The sequence below is a fragment of the Camarhynchus parvulus genome, chromosome 1A, assembly GCF_901933205.1.
Source record: "Camarhynchus parvulus chromosome 1A, STF_HiC, whole genome shotgun sequence".
Lineage (NCBI taxonomy): Eukaryota > Metazoa > Chordata > Aves > Passeriformes > Thraupidae > Camarhynchus > Camarhynchus parvulus.
Genome location: NC_044586.1, coordinates 14430138 through 14448503, shown reverse-complemented (window position 1 = coordinate 14448503; position 18366 = coordinate 14430138). Strand labels below are relative to the sequence as shown.

Sequence of the window (18366 nt, the reverse complement as noted above, 5' to 3'; positions counted from 1 at the left end):
GCTGCGGGCGGGGCCTGGGGGGCGGGAGCCTGAGGGAGGCGGGGACCGCCACGGGCAGCGGGAGCGTGAGGGACACGGGACACGGGCAGCGGGAGCCTGAGGGAGGCGGGGACCGCCACGGGCAGCGGGAGCGTGAGGGACACGGGACACGGGCAGCGGGAGCCTGAGGGAGGCGGGGACCGCCACGGGCAGCGGGAGCGTGAGGGACACGGGACACGGGCAGCGGGAGCCTGAGGGACACGGGACACGGGCAGCGGGCACCGGCGTCCTGAGGGAGACGGGCATCGCCACCCGCGGCGGGATCGCATCGTGAGGGACACGGGCACCGCCACCCGCGGCAGGACATGGTGGGGCGGGGAAGGGGCCTGGGGTACGGGTTACACGGTGGGATGGGGAAGGATGAGGTGTGGAGTAAAGCGGGTGTTCTTGTGAGCTGCCGAAGTCCCAGGAGGTGGGAGAAAGGCTTTGAGGCCGAAAGAAGCAGCCGAAGGACGGGTTATCTTTGGTGTGAGCCCCGGTGTGAGCCCTTGGCCGTGGTTGCTGCTGTGGCTGCTCCGTGTGGAACCAGCCGGGAGGTGGCTCACACTTTGTTGCCAGAATGGCTCCGTGGTAAAAACCTTCATTCCAGGAGTCATGTATTAGTGGCTAATTTTCTGCAGTATTGAAATTCTTGTCATTATAGTTTTTCAATAGATGATGACATTTAATTTTAACAGAATAATACTATTTTTCTAATTATTCCTTTCTAGCTGATACATTGTTTTCTGATGTTCCCTTTCCTTTTTTTCCCCTTCTGATCTTTTAGGCTCCGAAAAAAAAGGTAGGTAGGCAGAAACACGCTGTAGTTCACTGTTGTGTTTATTTTTTTATCCGATTTTTTGGGTTTTTTCCTGAGGCAGCTGGCCAGGGTTAATGAATCTGAAGGAGGAAGAGGCGTCTCCAGGACACCGAGCTTTTGTGCCTTTAACAGGGAAGCCAAATGTTCCTGCAGCGCTGCTGGAGGGAGCATGGCAAGCGCAGCCACCGCTTGTTTGGCTTGGCAACGGGTGTCCAGGCAGAGAGGAGAGGCGGTGTCCTGGCTCTGTCCCTGCCATGAGGTGGCAGCAGGACCAGGGCAGTGACTGTCCCCTGGGCTGGGCTTTGGTGGGGCCACGCTTCGAGTGCTGTGTCGGGTTCTGGGCCCCTCACTGCAACATGGACATGGAGGGGCTGGAGCGTGTCCAGAGACGGGAAGGGAGCTGGGCAAGGGGCTGGAGCACCAGGTACAGCTGAGGGAGCTCAGCCTGGAGAAAAGGAGGCTCAGGAGGGACCTTCTGGTTCTGCACAACTCCCTGACAGGAGGGGGCAGCCAGGGGAAAGCGGGCTTTGCTCCCAGGGTACAAGGGACAGGAGGCAAGGAACGGCCTCAAGCTGTGCCAGGGGAGGGTCAGGTTGGACATCAGGAGGAATTTCATCACGAAAGGTTTGTCAAGCATTGGAAGGGGCTGCCCAGGGAAGTTTGGAGTCGCCATGCCTGGAGGTGTCCAAGGAAGGCCTGGACATGGCACTCAGTGCTCTGGGCTGGGGGACAAGGTGGGGATTGGGCACAGCTTGGACTTGATGATCTTGGAGGTCTTTTCCAACCTGAATGCTTCTGGGATTCTGTTATTTGAGCCATACGCTAGACACAGAATAAGGGGGGTGAAGGGACAAAAGGCAGAAGTCCATGGGAAACTGAGTTGCATAAATTGGTCCTGTGGGTTATTCTTACTTCAATGATAATGAATTTATCTACCCCTCCCCAACTGTGCTCTGTTAAGTCATAGGAATGTGAAAAGAAATTGACTAAAACGTGATTTCAAGTAATTGAAAAAAGCAGGTTTTCCATTTTCAGTTTATTTATTTATTAATCTATTTATTTGTTTATTTATCAAAATGAAAAGAACAAATTCTTCCCTGAAATCCTAATGGGTAGAAGTGTGAGTTTTACTGACTCTATTTTGGGATAATTTTGCAAATGAGTGCTTTGGTACTAAATGCAATAAGATGCACTCAGACTCTGGTGACATTTAATTGTCACCATTGTATTTGTCCCAGCTTCATGGCAATCTCTGTACTCAAAGTTGCATTTATATATATATTTATGCCAATGTATTTATTACCATGCCAAATAGTGTGAAGTGAACAAGTAGTTATTTATATCTGAATGTGTGATAGTCGAAATCAAAGTGTGAAATAAGTGTGTATGAAGAAGGAACAGTGGTCAGATACTTTCTGAGAACCTCAAATTTAAAATATAGTTACTCTAGGATTATGCTGGAGGTGAACAGTGAACTGCCTGGAGTGAGATTTTTATAACAGAAAAGAGAACTCTTTGCTATTTTGTCTTGTGAATTAGATGCTTCTAAATGCCAGGCTTGTCCCAAAATACATTTTCCAGTATTTCCTAAAATGTTTGAAGTTGTAACATCTGCTTTCTTAGCAGATCTGCCTGCTATTCAATTTCTACATTAAACCAAAAGATTTTAATACTCTCGTGTTGTGGCTGTGTTTGGGAATGTCTAGCATTGAAAAATACATTAATTTTAAGACCTTATCATAAAAAAGAGAATAAAAAATTTTGTCCAGAATGTGCATTACTATTCTGGGGCCTTCATTGGCTGTCTAGGGAGTTTAAAATCTTAATTGAGGGATCACATTGGAAGGGCAAAGTTATAGAGTTATAAAACTGCCAGAGTGTATTAAAATAATACTGACATTTGTTTTCCTCTCCCTTATTGCAAACATGAAATTTAATGGCAAAAAGGGAAAGTCAAAGAAAGGAAAGGAAGCGAGGCTGAAAGGTAATGTGCACTTCATTTCGAGGGAATGTGATGAACAAATTGTTAATTTTAAATAAAGGGGCAGAAGGTGACGCCCTGAACTAGATATGAATTGCTGTCTCTGTTTCACAAATGGAAATGTTCTTCCCTCTTTCCTGGTGTGGGCCAAACTCCCTGTTCCTTCCTCACTTCCCTATCAGAGCAATACTCTCTTCTCCAGTTATTCCTACAGCAATTAGGAAGTTGGGAAGAATTAACTTGCCATTAATCCATCTTGGTGGGGGGCTTGGGCATGGAGTGACTGCTAATCACTGGTGAGCTTCTGTGGTGGGAGAGGAAGCTCAGGTGGGCACAGGCAGATTTGGGAGCTGCTGCTGCTCTTGCCTCAGTGCAGCACACGCTTGACACGATTTACTTGGAGGTGATGACATCAAGTCACTGTTTGGGGACATCTGCATGGCACACAGGCTGTGCAATCTTAGGCTGAAGGCTTAGAGGTTGAATCAGTTCTAGTTTTCACATCCTCTCTAATTTTCTAGTCCCTATGGCAGCAAAGAGAAGCCAGAGCTGTGGAGTAGCAGATCCTGAAGTGGATTTCAATGAACGAACAGCTGTAAAATTGAAACTGTAGGAAAGACGAAGGGGAATTTGGGATTAAAGCATTGAGTTTCACTCAAGACTTTGGATTGAGAACCTATGTCCATTGAAGCTGTAGATGGAGAGAGCACTCACAAACTGACAGGGCAGTGCCAGAGACAGTGTGTTTTTGTAGAATTCATATTAATTTGGATCAATCTTCATATGGGAGATTTCTGTGCAGTGAAAGATAAACATTTATGTTGCTCATTTTATAGTAGTTTTATCATTACAGCTGGTAACCAAATAATCTCTTAGATTTTATTTAGGAAAGCATAGTTATGCCCTTGATCTCTTTCCCAATCCTCAGCTGAAGCCCTATTACGAGCTCAACAGGAAGAAGAAGAAAGACTTGAAAGGGAGAGACTGTATCGAGAGCTCTTGGAAAGGCTTGAGGCAAAGGTTAGTCTTTTACTCAATGAAAAAATCTAATCCTATTTCTAAATTTGAGACAAGGCCTGTAAAACACCAGTGATTTATAGGAATTCATTTCCTCATGCACTTATTGTTGGGAACAATATTGAGGAGATTTTCCAGTTTTGATAAATTTAAATACATTACCTTTTGTCATATGTGTTTCTTAAGTTTGGTTAAATGCCTTTTTTTTATTTCCCATTTCCACTGTGCTTTCAATTGAATGTATTTTTCATATTCCCCATGAGGATATTTGGCACAAATTCCTTAATTGATTCATTGTTCAGGCAGATACAGTGATTTACATTTGTATATATATGTGTGTGTGTGTGTGTGTGTATTGTGTGTGTGTGTGTGTGTGTGTGTGTATTAGACTGTGTATATTCACTTTTCTGACCAGTCTGGCATTCAGAACAAAAACTGATTGGTAATAGAAAATATTTTTGTGTTTAAAAAGAAAAAAAAATGAGATTTACAACAAACTAAATTTTTTGAAAGTGTCACTCTTGTCTACTCCTCTTGTACTTCACAGAATATTTTTTTCCTCCTAGGGAGAATATGACCTTAAAATAATAGAAACTAAAAGGGAAAAATAAAACAATCTTGCATGTTTTTTCCGAATTATCCTTACATATTTTAGCAGCTCCCATTAGAGCTGGCTCCAGGATGCTGATATGGAAACTGTTGAAGTGAGAGGTTGCAATCATATGTCACATTATGTTTATCATATGGCTCAGCAGCTACTGTGATGACAATAACATATTTCAAACTGCTGCAGTCTTCTCAATTGGATGTTTCATAAAAAAAGCAAGTTTTCAGTGTTTGGATTTGTTTAAATAATAACTCATTCAAATATCTCCATTTTGTTTCTTCTATGTAAAATATTTGTAAGAAATAAGCCAAATATTTAACTGCTCTGTTTGATATATGTATTTTTTTTAACAGTATCAAGGAGAGAGGGAGTCTGAACTAGCCCAACATAATTCACTGAAACAGAAGTTTCTTTCTGCACAGCAGTGGAAAATGGATTACAGAGAACAAGCCAAGGTAAACTTTCTTGCCAAAATCTGCCCAGAGGTTTGGCAAGGAAGAGACTTCGGGAGCTTCCAGTTCTTGAATGTATGTGTGTGCTATGACAGCATTTTGAATTCCATCTCAAAGCAGTGATAGGCCATGCTGACTCTCTTATCTTCTGTACTTTGGAGCACACAGAACAGAAATGTGGGCAAAGAGGAGTCTGGTGATCAAAGTATCAATGCCCCACACCTTACCCCAACAGTAACAAGGAATTGTAATTTCAGATGTTCTGGTGCCTGTTCTTCCTCTTTTATTTCTTTAATTCATTCTGCTTTTAACCATTTCATCAAAAAAGTTCTACCAGGGCTTAAAAAAAATCTGTAGAGCATTTGTTTCAGTGGCTCCTGAATATCACAGGTCATCATTCAGAGAGAGAGGTTTGCCAGATCTTTGAAGGATGTGGCACAAACCCACGTCAGGGCTGGAAACGTCTGAAAATGCAGCTAAAAGTTGATGTCTGCAGTTTAGGGTGACATCCATGGTGGCTGTATCATCACCCAATGGCATTATGTACCTGTCAAGTTCTATTTGAAGTGGTAAGGTGTGGAAATACAGCAGATTTCACTCTTGAGAATCTTGCAGACACATCACTCAGTAGCAGTCTGATCATGACATTTAGTTAGGTAAAGAGCCAAAGGTTTAATATCCTACAGGCCTGTGAACACAGGGATTTTGTCTTTGTCTTGTGTATTGCTTAATCCTGTTAAAGTCTCTGCAGAACAACTCCACAATCATGTTGGATAAATCATGATAGAGAGGACTTCTGAAATTCCTGCAGTTCAACCTCCTGCACCAAGCAGGGCAAAGTCTGAAGTTAAATCAAGGTGCTCAGTTGGGTTTTGAAATATTTAAAAGTTGAAGGTACCACAGCATCTTTGACAGCTTTACCACTCTCACTATAACCATTTTTCTCTGAATGCAGTTGGCATTTCCCTGTTGCAGCTTGTGATCATTGCCAGCTGTTGTTTGTGGATGTTTTTGACAAACTAGAACTATTGATTTTAAAATAAGTCTGATAAAACACTCATAGATTATGGGAAATACCAGAGTTTCTTTCAGTCTGTTGTCAAGATTATTTAGCATAAAATAAATATGTAATACCAAATACTGAGTTTCCACATCTATTTCTGAACAATTTCAGTTTAGATGAAGACATGCATTTACACCTTACCATGAAATTTACCCTTTTTCTCAAAAAAGTGCTTACTTCTAAGAATGTGATGATAAAAGTTAAGCTCTCTTTTAAGTGCACAAATGTAAAAAAAAGAAATCAGATGTCTTACTACTGAAAATTGACCAGTCTTCTATACAGGAGTTTCCAGTGCACTCAGCAGTCCCCTATTGTTGCTTTGATTGAAGTCAGTGGGAATGCTGGTGGAAGTGGTTGGGAATGCAATCCTATAAGTGCTTTTGCTTTAAAAGATACATTTTCCTTTGCAATACAATTTTCACTAACATGGGGTTATTAATCTTCACAGCAAATAGGGGGGCAATGTTTTCTTAATATCCTATTCTATGGATGAAAAAAATTCCATTATGGGTGACAAATTGATCCCATGAGCCAATGTTAGGCTTAGGTTTGGCTTTAAGTGGGTTTAGTCTGCCACTGATTTTTTCTTTCCACCTCTTATAGGAATGACCGAGAATTGATTTGAAAATAAAATTATTTTTAAAAAGCCCTAATCTAGGATTTCACATTCCTACCAGAGGTTTCTGCAACAGGATAATTGATGCTGGTAAGGGAGAGGAAATCTCCTTCAGAGGCAGAGAAAGGAGGAGTAAATGTGTTGCAGAAGAGGCTCTTAATCAACTTTATTGCCAGTGTAGGAATTTTCAGTTTTCTTGGCAGAATCTGATCTGAGACCCACCTGCCTCTGCCACCTGCATCTTCCTCATTTCTGTTCTCAGTCATTTTATTCTTCCAGCCCCTCCCTTGTGGCAGGTACTGAATTCATTGCTTTTGTGGAGCAGAGCAGAACCCACTGATAAATAGGTATAAACAATGTGGGCAGAAGCATCTTAACACATTAATATCAAAATAAACCTTTTTTTTCCTGGCATAGGGATAATAAACCAGGTGGTGTTAGAATCCTGTTTAGATGCAGGTGTAGATTTGTCACTATAATATATTTGTCTTTCAGAATCCTCCTTTTTCTTGTAATAGCAATGTGCAGCACACCTGTATCCTCTTTTCTCTGAACTCTCCTGCAGTGGGAGCACTACCTGAGCTGTGATGGGACTCCTGACCCCACTGTACCTCAGGAAATCAACACTTTCATGAGCTTGTGGCGTGATGACCAAGATCAGGATGTTCAGCTTGTGATGGAGAAGGAGGAAGTGGTGCTACATGTAAGTGTTTAAATGGTGTGTTTCAGTTTAAGCTTAACATATCCTTAACAGCCCTGTCTAACTCTAGTTTTCCCATTTTGCATGGCCAAATGAGTGAAAGACCTTCAACGCCCAGAAGTTTTTCTTCTAGTTCTTCTTCAGTTTTCCTATTTTTCCTAAATTAGAGATCTATTGTTAACCCTGAAGAAGATGTGTATTGACTTTCAGTATACATTTAGGAGATTTTTGCTGTGTTTATTACACTGAGGTCTAGCATTCCAACACCCATACTGTCTTCCATTTTAAACCAGAGCATACAAGCTCATGTCAGATATAAATGCTTTGATGGACAACAGCCTCATTTTGTAACATTGAGCCAGTAAAATGTCATGTAAGAGCAAAAGTTCCCAGAATTGATTTTTACCAACAGAAGTCACCAGCCATTGATAGCTTGTGAAGCAATTTTAAGCAATCTGTGCCTACTCTGTAAATTCAGGATTTTATTTTCATTTATGCTGACTTTATGTTGTTTTTCAGAAAGTTAAATGGGGTCTTCTGGAAACTGGGGGGGAAAGTTGCACATGTAATACAGCTTTCATTGGGTTGGTTTGATTCTGAGTTAGATTTCTTATCTGTCTATTAAAAAAAAAGGTTATTTTTGTGACCAAAATCTGTTTAGGTGCAAAGGAAGTAGGTTTGCCTCATTTTTTATGACAGAACACGCAATATGTTAAGGATGGTGTCAAAACAGATACTTTTCCCATGTAAATGTTTTCTAGTTGGTTGAGAAGTTGGAGTTTCTTCTGTTGGAGGCAGCACCAGAAGAGATCACAGACAAACAACGAGAGCAGTACCAGGAAGTTATTCTGCAACTGCAGGATCTGCTTCACCAGAAGTACAATGATGCTACCCAGAACCTGCTCAAAGTGAGTGAGGTTTAGTGCTTCAAAGCTGTGATTTGTGCACATATGTTAACATCAAGTGTCCTTTAATGGTGGTTGGCTCTGTTTGGTCCTAAACTGTCACAGAGATGAGTCTGTGAGTTTCCAAATCATGTTTATAGCACTCACCAGACTTTGTAATTATTCAAAACTCCTGAAAATCTGAACTTTACAGTGGAAAATCTCATCATTAAGTCAGACAAGAATAAACTACTGGGAAATTTTGTGAGACTTGGGGATGATGAAAACAGGAGGTGCTGTATAAAATTTGTTGACTATACCAAAAATTTGTAGATGTGAAAAGCAACTCATAAGGTTACCTTGTACACATTTTTTAATACAAGTTCATGTAATTAAAATATTTTTGAAACTAAGATCTTGGGAAAGGTGAAGAGTACTCAAACAAGAAAATGAAATTGTGCTGGAGAGTCAGTTTTCTGAACTGCATGTGTAGGTAGTGACCTTGCTATTTGAAGAATATTAATCATATATATAAAGTATGTTTAGCAAAGGAATATTAGTGAAATAGTGAACTAGTTGTATGTGCACAGTCAAAACCCCCTGCAAATTAAGAAATGTTGAATTCTTGTTTCCTGAATTTAGGATTAAGCTCCCAACAGAATTAGTATTTCACAAGTTTGATGCTGCCTAAATGATACAATACTCTGTACAGTGTATCTGGGGTAGGAGTCCATTATTGCTCAGCAAATCCTTTTTTTGTTTGTTTTTTATAATTTATCCTGAGAATTAGGGAAATAATGGAAGAACCCATATTTGGCAGTACTTGGCTCACAGAATTTATGAAGTCAGAGAAAAAAAAGCAATGTAGTTCAAATTTTAAGCAACAGATTTGAGTTTATAACTGTTGTGCTTTAATATATAAATACAGCACAGCTGGGCTTGGTCTGGTGTCTTTTCATTCTAACATGTATTTTTTATTTATTTATTCAAGTAAATGTAGGTAAATCAAAGTGAAATAAATAACAAATTATTTAAATCACTTTTTTCTTTGTAGATAGCTAGTATGTATGAAGATTCTGAAACTGGGAATATGCACACAGTCCTAAAGGATAAAAATGCAACTTTCTGTATTTGGGCCAATCTGAAGAAGAAACCAAGGTACAGCACACTGAAATCATTAATTTGAAATGAGGCCTGGCTTTGTTGAGTAAACACTAAGAATCAATTTCTCATAATCTTTTTTTGTTGTTGAATAGCATCCATTCTGCAGACTCTCAGTGCTGGCTGCTGCTAAGGAGTGGTTTAGAGATATATAAATTTCTTTTTTAAAATGCAGCAGCCAGAACAAATTTGGAAGAAAAACAGTAAAGCTCATGTAGAGAATTGAAATTCCTGTGGAAGCAGTGTTTCTTGCTGATGCATTTAATATTTTCTGAGTTATTCCAGTTGCTTGCAAAGCAGTGAATGATACTTTGTGCTCAGTTAGAGAAAATATTTTAGAGCCTGGGATGCACTATCATTTCTGAATCTAAGTTTTGTGTTTTTAATGGATTGCCATATAAATGGTACATTTTCAAAATGAAATTTTTGAGCAGACTTCCTACTCCCACTCCATAAATGTATGGAATGAGTTATTAAAAGGACTTTAGCTTAAGGACCTGTTGTTGTGAGTTTTGTTAAGATAAGTAGAAAGGTGAGTGCTGAGCAGTGTCAGACTGACCTGCAGAAAGAACCCATATGGGTTAAGTGTTAAAGCCTTTTGGCCAGCAGAGAGATTCACTTAAAATATTACTAAAAGCTAACAATTAAAAGCAACAATTAAAAGCTAAGCATTGCTTTACTGGAAGATTTTTAGAACTTGTGACTAGCTTATCTTATTCAAAAGTAAGTATTATTTGAATTATTTTGAAAGATGCTGAGAGTGATGAAACACAGACAGCTGTGCAGGGATTTTCCCAATAAATTAGTCAGTTTTACTAGGAATGTAGTTTCTAGAAGAGCTGCCATCTGATCCTGCCTCATTGTCATCCTGTCAAGACTTATTTTTGAAACTTCTGATCCCCTTGATGCAGTTGTGGCTTTGCTGGAGGGTCTCACAGACAGCTGCCAGCACAAGCACTGTGCCATCCCACAGCATTTCTCAGACACTGCAACAAATCCCAGAAGAGATGTGACATTTGTGAGGAAGCACCAAATGAAGTGCTGCCATCTCACCAGGCCCTGTTGCTGTGTCCCTGCCCTTGCCAGGTTCAAGGACCACGTGTTCCAGGAGGCAGGGCACGGCTTTGAGCTGCCCATGTCCCTGGCTCTGAGCAGCGTGGCCGTTCGCCTGCTGCACACCCACTACGACCACGTGTCTCCCCTGTGGGTGCAGTGCCAAGGGCTGCCGAGGCAGGGGGCCCCAGCCACCGTGGAGTCAGCTGAGCAGCCGGAGGACACTGGGCAAGGACCAGGAGAAGAGGAGGAGAAAGGCAGGGAAGAACCCAGCGTGCCTGCTGCAGAAGAAACAGGTTCTAAGGGGAGAAAGGTGGGTAAAAACTTCTTCAAAGGATACCCTACACTGCTCTTAACTTCAGATTCAGTCACAGTGTCCTGTGCAGGACAGCCAAATCCTTAAATGTTTAATAGGAAAAGGCAGCTTGTGTCAACAGTGGCCTAGATCTTCTCAAGGGAATGCAAAGATGGGAAGTTTGGACAGGGTGTGCAGTTGGCATTTGGTTGGTGGTTTAAGAGAAGGATCAATCATGAAGTGCCATTGCAAGATACTTCTGTAAATCTCTGGCATATATACAGATGAATGGATTCTGCTTCTGCAAAACTGACAGCCCCACAAAAATCCCTGCAGGAATCCAATTTTAGGGAAATTTGCAGCATGCAGACTAATATTCAGAGTTCAGCAGGTGTTGGCTGTGAAGTGCCTGGCTGTTCCATGTCTGTGTGCTGACCCTTTGCTGTTAGAGTCTTTTCAAATACGATTTCTGGCTGCCCTCTTCCTCAGCTCTCTTCCATGGAATATGCTGGCTTTAGGTGTGATGGAGGTTGCTTGGTTTTGTGTTGTCCATACTGCATTTGGGATTTTCACTCTGTGTATTTATCTGTGACTTCCAGATAAATGCCGTGTTCTCACCTGAAATTATGCAGAAATAGCTGACAAAACATCAAGTTTTAGTCCTTCTTACTATGTTTGGAGCAATTTCATGGGATAATATGAGTGGAAGGGGACCCACAAGGATCCTTGAGTCCAACTCTTAAGTGAATAAATTCTGGGATCCATACAGGGATCAAACAGGGATTGAACCTCTCTTCATGATCATGGCTTTTCTCCTTTTCAGTCCCCAACACCTTTGTAATGAATCAGTGCTTGAAACCCTGCTTCTCTTCATTCCTTTTTTTTCCTTTTTATGTGAAAAATCTTATCTTTTGGCACTTTTCACCTACATTTCTCCAACTTTCTTTAAGCTGTTTCATTTTATTCCCTCTCTTTTTCTTTCCCAGGTTTTGGTGCTCTTTCTCTCAATCCATTTTGTGGATTTTCCTCTTCCCTCTGAAGGCTCCACTTCTCTCAGCTTCTGTCCTCTCACCTCCTGTCCTGTTTGAGGAGATGTGTGTTCTTCCCAATGCTGGCAGGCACAGGCAGGGCACAGAAGGGGCTGTGCCTCCAGAGGAGTCTACTGTGGCATGGATGAATCCCTGTCTGCACTGGATATTTGTCTGGAAATCCAGGGGATGTTTCTCAGCATCCTCCTGCCTGGCTGTACCTTGAGCTTCCCCACATTGCTGTGTGTAAATACAGTGAAATACAGTGTGAAAGGGAATAAATCTCCTGGGCCAGGCACAGGCCAAAGCTGCAGATGGGGATCTGGCACAGTTTCCGTGTTGGTTTGGATTCAGCCTCGACTTGCATTTTACTTTATGCCACTCTGCTGACTGTAAAATCAGCAAAAAACACAAGTTTTGAGTGCACACTCTGCTGAAAAAGTGTTTGGGTGCTTGTTTCGTACTAGGGAGCTAAAGATGGAATTTGCTGTGGAAATGAAGTAATTACTTTGTCTCTATCTCTAAATCCAGTTCCAAATCAGAGACTACCTTTAATCAAAATATTTCTGATAGCTAGATAGAAATTATTTCTCTTAAAACCTTGGCCCTGTAGCAAGATTGGTACAAATGTTTGTGTATCCCTTCTCTTTGGACCCCCTTGAAGGAGGTGATGCCTTCTTCTTCATTGTGTTTGTCTCTGACTAATGGAAAAATGTCTCTTGCTTTTTGTCCAGGAGAGTTCTGTCTCACTGAAAGGGACCAGCAATAACACAGATGATATAAAAGAGACACAGGAGGAAACTGAGAAGAATTCAGAAATTTTGGATGCACCATCACAAGGTATTTGGTTATTTTTTTATGTGCAGCACTACAAAAGTACTTAGGCTAAATATTTTATGTGTTAAAAATTGTTCCCTGTGAGTGTGGGGAGGCTCTGGCAGAGGTTGCCCAAAGAACCTGTGGCTGCCCCATCCCTGGAAGAGTCCAAGGCCAGGATGGATGGGGCTCTGAGCAGCCTGGGATAGTGGAAGGTGCCCAGGGGGCTGGAACTGGACTTTAAGGTTCTTCCCAGCCCAGGCCATTCCATGATCCATGGAAACACTGCAGTATCTCCATGTGAATGGAACAAAGTTTATAAATATAGGGATGTTTTGATAACACTTGGGGTTTGTTGACATTTCTATTAATGATTGTTAAATCATGTCTGGAGATAACAGGACAGATAGGAAAATGGAGTTCATCCCTATACTTATTTTTATTTATTATTTATGCTTATGGACATGTTTGTCATGTTTCTATAGATATGTGTATTATTATACATATGTTTATGGGTGAGACACACAATCTTTATGAATCTGCCAGGCTCTGGGGAGATTTACTGCCTCAGAAAATGATGATTCCAATGCATATCATGGTAGGCACTGGTGTAGTGTGGGATGTACTGAGTATTACCTGAATGGGTGCTTCAAGTGAGATACCTGCTCTTGCACCTTGTTAAAAGAGGGACTAATTCTAGGAACTAAAACTGTTTGTCTGTCCCACATGAGTTACAAATTTCTCTAGTGTTGTGGTGTTGTCCTTCGGTTTAATAAGAGTGAGTTTTCTTGTAGTACTGACTTAAATAAAACAACTGCAAACAACTATTAGCATAATTTAGCTCCAATTTACAGCCTTTTTCTTCTGGTAAAAAAACAAACCCCACCCCACAACACTTTGGACTGAGCACAGTCCAGAGAACCAGTTGTCAGACTAGACCCTAAAAGCAAGGTTTTCAAAAGAGTATAAAGGACTTGGGCTTCATGTGGAGGAACTTGTATTTTATTCCTGTTAGGCTTTGAAAACCCCTACCACAGTATTAGGTGAAGTGGATGTGCACAGATGTGCACAATTATACCTGAGTGTTTTCCAGCTTTTTTATCTGTTTTAATAAGGAAAGAAGGAAAAAACTCCTTTTTCTGGCATGCTCATGGTTTGCAAACTCTTTCAGTCACTTTTGAGAAGAGCAGTGAGAGGATGCTCGGTTACCTTAAGTTCAAAACAAGGAGCCAAGTAAATGGGGGTTAAAAACCAGAAATGCAACAACAGAGAAGAGTGACAGGGTAAATCCAGAGAAACTTATTGTGCCTCTGTAAAGGAGATCAATTACCTTGGGACAATAAATAGTTTCTTTAGAAGATACTTATGTATCTTTGTAATATTATTTTAAAAAACAAGTTAAAGTGGAAGCTACCACTGTAAAATGCACTAAAATGTTTTTTGCCACTTGGTAAGTTTGTTGTTCAGAATAACTGTAAAAGCACGTTATGGTGGTGAGTGATAAAATAGAGGAAAACCTCTGCAGAATGTAACTAAATCTGACATTAAGTTAACACCATTTTCACTTTTTTTTTTGTTTTTTAAGCTTGACAGCAATTTATAGAGAGCGTTCTCATTTTTTGATATGGTTTTATTCTCTCAGAGCAAATTTCATAACAATTAGAGTAGCTGTTTTTACAGTATTGAACACCTTTTTCTTGATTCCTGTCAATAACAACTCCTCTCCTCCATGTGATGTTTTATGTGGGCTGGTTTGCTTTTTTAAAGAAAATATTTATGGACATTTTTTCCACAGTGTTTCTGCCTTTTACTAACATTTTCCAAGTAATTAAACCTTAAGTTCATACATTTGTTCTATATATGTAATTATGCATAGGAAAAAAAAAAGGAATTATCTTTGTTACCTGAAAATTCTGTTTAATGTTAAATCCTCTTGCTCTTCCTAATTACCATGTCTTTCACCTACAGCACATGACTTCTTAGTGCCTTATTTTTATATATCTCTTTATTTGCTTCATTTCTTTTCATATCAATACAATCTTACTGAACCTGTCCAGAATCTAATGTATTATTGTGCTTGTGAAATTCTTCTGTGGGTAACGACTGACTCATTTTGTCAGTAAAACCTTATTCCCACAGAAAGCATTTGGAACTACAAGTCCAAAAGCTCAGCCCCAGTCCCGAAGCGCTTTTCATTGCCCGGCTCCCGGCTGTCCCCGGTTCCAGGGATGCTGAGGAGCACCAGCAGATGGGGCTGGAACGCTGCACGGTGAAGCGCTCCCAGCGCTGGGAGAACATCGGCACAGGGCAGTGGCGGTGGCTTTGAGCACCCGCTGAACTCCTGCTGTCTGCTGCACTTTCCAGAGGAGGAGGCCGTGCTGCAGGAGGAGCCAGGAGGCAGAGAAGAGGCACTGCAAGTTGTGGATTTGGAGCAGCTGGTGCCCGTGGGGGGCGTGTTCCACATCTCTGCCCTGCAGCTGCCGCCCCAGGCCCAGGACGTCGGGGACTGGACCATGGTGGAGGTGAGGGAGGACAGGGATCAGCCCTGGTGCCCCTGAGGAGCTGCTCCTGAGGTTTGTCACTGCTGTCACATGCACTGCACACGAGTTCCTGACAGCAAACTGACCAGGCAAGGTTTGCAAATCATCAGTTTTGCACATGTGAAAGGTGGAAGCACAGTGGTACCAAAAACCACTGCTGGTTCAGCTCCAGGCCCTTCAGGCTGGTTGAGGACTGTGGGCACTGGGTTCTGGTTCCTCTAGCACTGCCCTACCCCACAGAGGGCACTGTGAAGCTGGAAACCTTTAATAAGCAAAATTCCCAAAAAGCCAAACCCAGAGGGCAGGACTGTGGGCAGGGGAGGAGGCCCAGGATGTTCATTCCCAGCCCCTGTGACCTCCCCTTCCCTCTGGCACTGAGGGGACAGTGGAATTTCAGCTGCTTTTGCCTGCCCTGCTCCTGGTGTCTGGGGCTGGGGTCTGTGAGGAATGGCTGTGCCCCGCTGGGCCCTGCCCTGAGGGTGCCTGCAGCAGCACAGGAAGGACCCAAGGCCTCCTGGTAGCTGCTCTTCTCCTGCCTCCAAAGCTGGGCTTGGAAATGTACAGTATTAGCAAACCATTTTAAATGCGTGTTAAAAAGCCTTGCAGTGGTTAGATGAACTCAAAGAAAAAAACCTGCATTTTCTGATAAACCCCTTATCTGTCCTTTTCCTCTCTTGCCAAAGCTGCTGGATGTTGGATTGGAGGTGTATCCATATTCCCCAGGAAAGGCTGAAGATGGCACACGGGAAGCAGTACAGATAACCCTGAGGCTCCCTGATAATGTGATTTATTTTAAAGTGCCTGTGGTAGCCCGATGGGATCCTGCAGGTCTGAACTTAAGACATAAATTTATTTCAAATTTGAATAGTGGAATTTATACCTGAGTTGGACTGTTGTTACAGTCCAGCTGTAAAGATAAGGGCCAGTTTGGAGCCCAGAAATAGTTTGGGGATGGCAATTTTAACAAAAAAAATACCCAACTACAAATCCCCAAATCAATTATTAGTTTTTCAGTTTTGTTTACTTCAGCGTTACTGCCAGAATCCTTCCATGTACATCTTTCCATCCTCTTTGTCCAGGCCAATGGTGGAGAACTGATGGCATCAGCAAGATAACCTATGAAGCAGAAGAAAAGAGCATCACCTTTAGCATGGGTGACTTTTCTACAGTAGCCCTTCTCCAGGATGCTCACCTGAACCTGCCCTATGAGGCCTGGGAATTGCACCCTACTGGTGTGGATGAAGGACTCTTCACAGTCACTGCAGTCTTTGCAACCCTTCAGATACAAATCAAGGTACTGCCAATCATTCTTTAATCAAACATTTGCAGATAAAAAGCCCCATAATTATTGTCCCAAATTAAGAATTTGGGATGCTTCTACGAGAGCAATTTGAAACCCTCTTCCTTTCCAAGCACTGCACCGGTTATTTAATTTCAGTGATTTACTATGAGAATTGTACATTTCACATGGCACAAATGTGCACTTGCTCTGGAAAGTTTCAGTCAGTGCTTTGCTGCTGGTTTTGCCTTGCTGCATTCAAGCCTGTTCCACCTGTTAGAGAGCTGAAGAGTTTTCCTCTCTCCTCCCAACTCTACCAAGAGAAATACAGGGAGTTCTAGCAGCCTACTACTCGTGCTCCTTGTTTCTTCTCAAAGTTCAAGCTACTCATGATTATCCATCTGTTCATTGGTGTATAAATCAGTACACCAGTGTCATTTCTAATTCCTACACAAGGCTGGCTTTCTTCAGGATCTGTAAATGAAAGGTCAGAGCCCAGAGTAGCAGATGATGTGGGGAATACCCAGCATAGCAAAAATATCAATATTTGAAGCCTAAACCAGAAAGGAGCTTCCATGACCAGTAAGTTGCTTTCACTGGTTTGTACAACAGGATAATCAGTGTATGTTGTCTTCAGTAGTGGTGGAAGAGGAGGAGGTGCTTTCCCACATCACAGGGAAATGGATGAGTCCTCTTGCCCTCAGAGCAGCTTTGAAAAGAGCTGGAGTGAACATTTTCCCAGCAGAGTACTCTCCCAAGTATGTCCCTGTGCCCAGGAAGGTGAGTGCCAGAGAGGTTCCTGGTGGCTTTTCCCTTTTTTGCTGCCCTGGGAGCTGCTGTGCTGCCAGCTGAGGCAGGACTGAGTAAAGCAGGCTCTGGCACTGCTGTAGCACAGGGAGAGGAGAGAGATGTGTTTGTCTGATTTGTGTTGTGCCCTGCAGGCTGCCCTGGCAGAAGTGAAGGCCTATGAACAGATGGCTCTGCTGGCAGCTGCTTTTGCTTTTGCTCACAGCAAGTGGAATGGAGAAGCAGGGCCAGAGCAAGTTGTGTTCAAGGTTTGTGGAGTCCCAAACTTCCAGGGCAGGCCAGCACTGACCCCATCCCCAGTTAGAAACAATTAACTCACCCATGGTGGCTTCAACCCCTGCCTCAGTTCAGTGTCACAGGCTGCCCCTGAGAGCTCTCAGGGGACACAAACCTCAGCAAAGACACTTGCTAAGGAAAATGGAACTGAAAAGTCACCAAGGGAGGCTTTAGCCAGAGCTGGGGTAACAGAGCTTCATGCTCTCCAGAGGCCCCTTGAAAATCAGCTATCTGCTCTGCCAGCTTTTTAAAGAACAGCTGGGACTTGCTTCCTGCCTGTAGGGTTTCTTTTGCTCCCTGCTGCAAAGGAGGCAACGAGCAACCTCTCTGTTGGTTTGTCTCCACCTGTGAACTAAAACACGTGGTTAAAACTTCTCCCAGCCTGACAAACACTCCCACGTGTGGCTGGAGAAAGGCAGCACACCCCACTGTGAGAGCTGCAGTGGCTGTCTCACTCTCAGGTTAAATGCATGGGACACACAAATACTGGAATTTGTGCTCTGACAATGGCACAGGCTTCACCTCAGTGCATTTCTTCCTGCAATAGGTGAGTGAACATCTCACAGCAGGTTCTGCCAAAGGCAACCACTGGTCTCTCTTGATGTTCAACGGTGAGAAAGTGCAACACCTCAAGCTCACTGAAAGCAGTGAAGCTTTTTTGGAAGAGCTGGAAGAAGAGTCTGAATTTCACTCCACACTCTACCATATGGTCAAGGATTCTGCCAGCAATGAAGCCATGGAAAAAGTGGAAAGAGCTGGCTGCCTGTTCATTGATTCTGTGTATCAGCTGCTCCTTGCTACCCGAGTCTTAGCATACTCTTAAATGCTGCATGCTTTCCTTCAAAACTTTATTATCAAAAGCTTTCAATAAAGTTACATTTCAAGTCTTAAATCCTTTTCTAGTCAAAACATTGAAACAGGTTCTGAAATGCAAACATTTTATCTTTGTTCAA

The 18366-nt window shown here is 42.4% G+C and overlaps 1 protein-coding gene across 1 annotated transcript; it reads left to right on the top strand.

Annotated features, from left to right (window-relative positions):
- Positions 1 to 29: 29 nt before the first annotated feature.
- On the top strand, positions 30 to 18298 carry CASC1 (cancer susceptibility 1). Its single transcript, XM_030959973.1, has 16 exons — positions 30 to 347; positions 806 to 820; positions 2786 to 2822; positions 3748 to 3839; positions 4797 to 4898; positions 7140 to 7277; positions 8036 to 8182; positions 9213 to 9316; positions 10406 to 10685; positions 12430 to 12535; positions 14876 to 15033; positions 15735 to 15879; positions 16131 to 16345; positions 16943 to 17110; positions 17272 to 17385; positions 17961 to 18298. Exons 1-16 carry the CDS (start codon positions 345 to 347, stop codon positions 18234 to 18236), a joined length of 2100 nt encoding a protein of 699 aa, XP_030815833.1. The 5' UTR covers positions 30 to 344; the 3' UTR covers positions 18237 to 18298.
- Positions 18299 to 18366: the final 68 nt, after the last annotated feature.

Bases quoted from the DNA above. Each gene is read 5' to 3' on its own strand.
- CASC1 (XM_030959973.1), top strand. The intron at 15,034-15,734 runs GTGAGGGAGGAC...CTCTTGCCAAAG, and splicing joins GGGACTGGACCATGGTGGAG to CTGCTGGATGTTGGATTGGA. The intron at 17,386-17,960 runs GTTTGTGGAGTC...TTCCTGCAATAG, and splicing joins CAGAGCAAGTTGTGTTCAAG to GTGAGTGAACATCTCACAGC.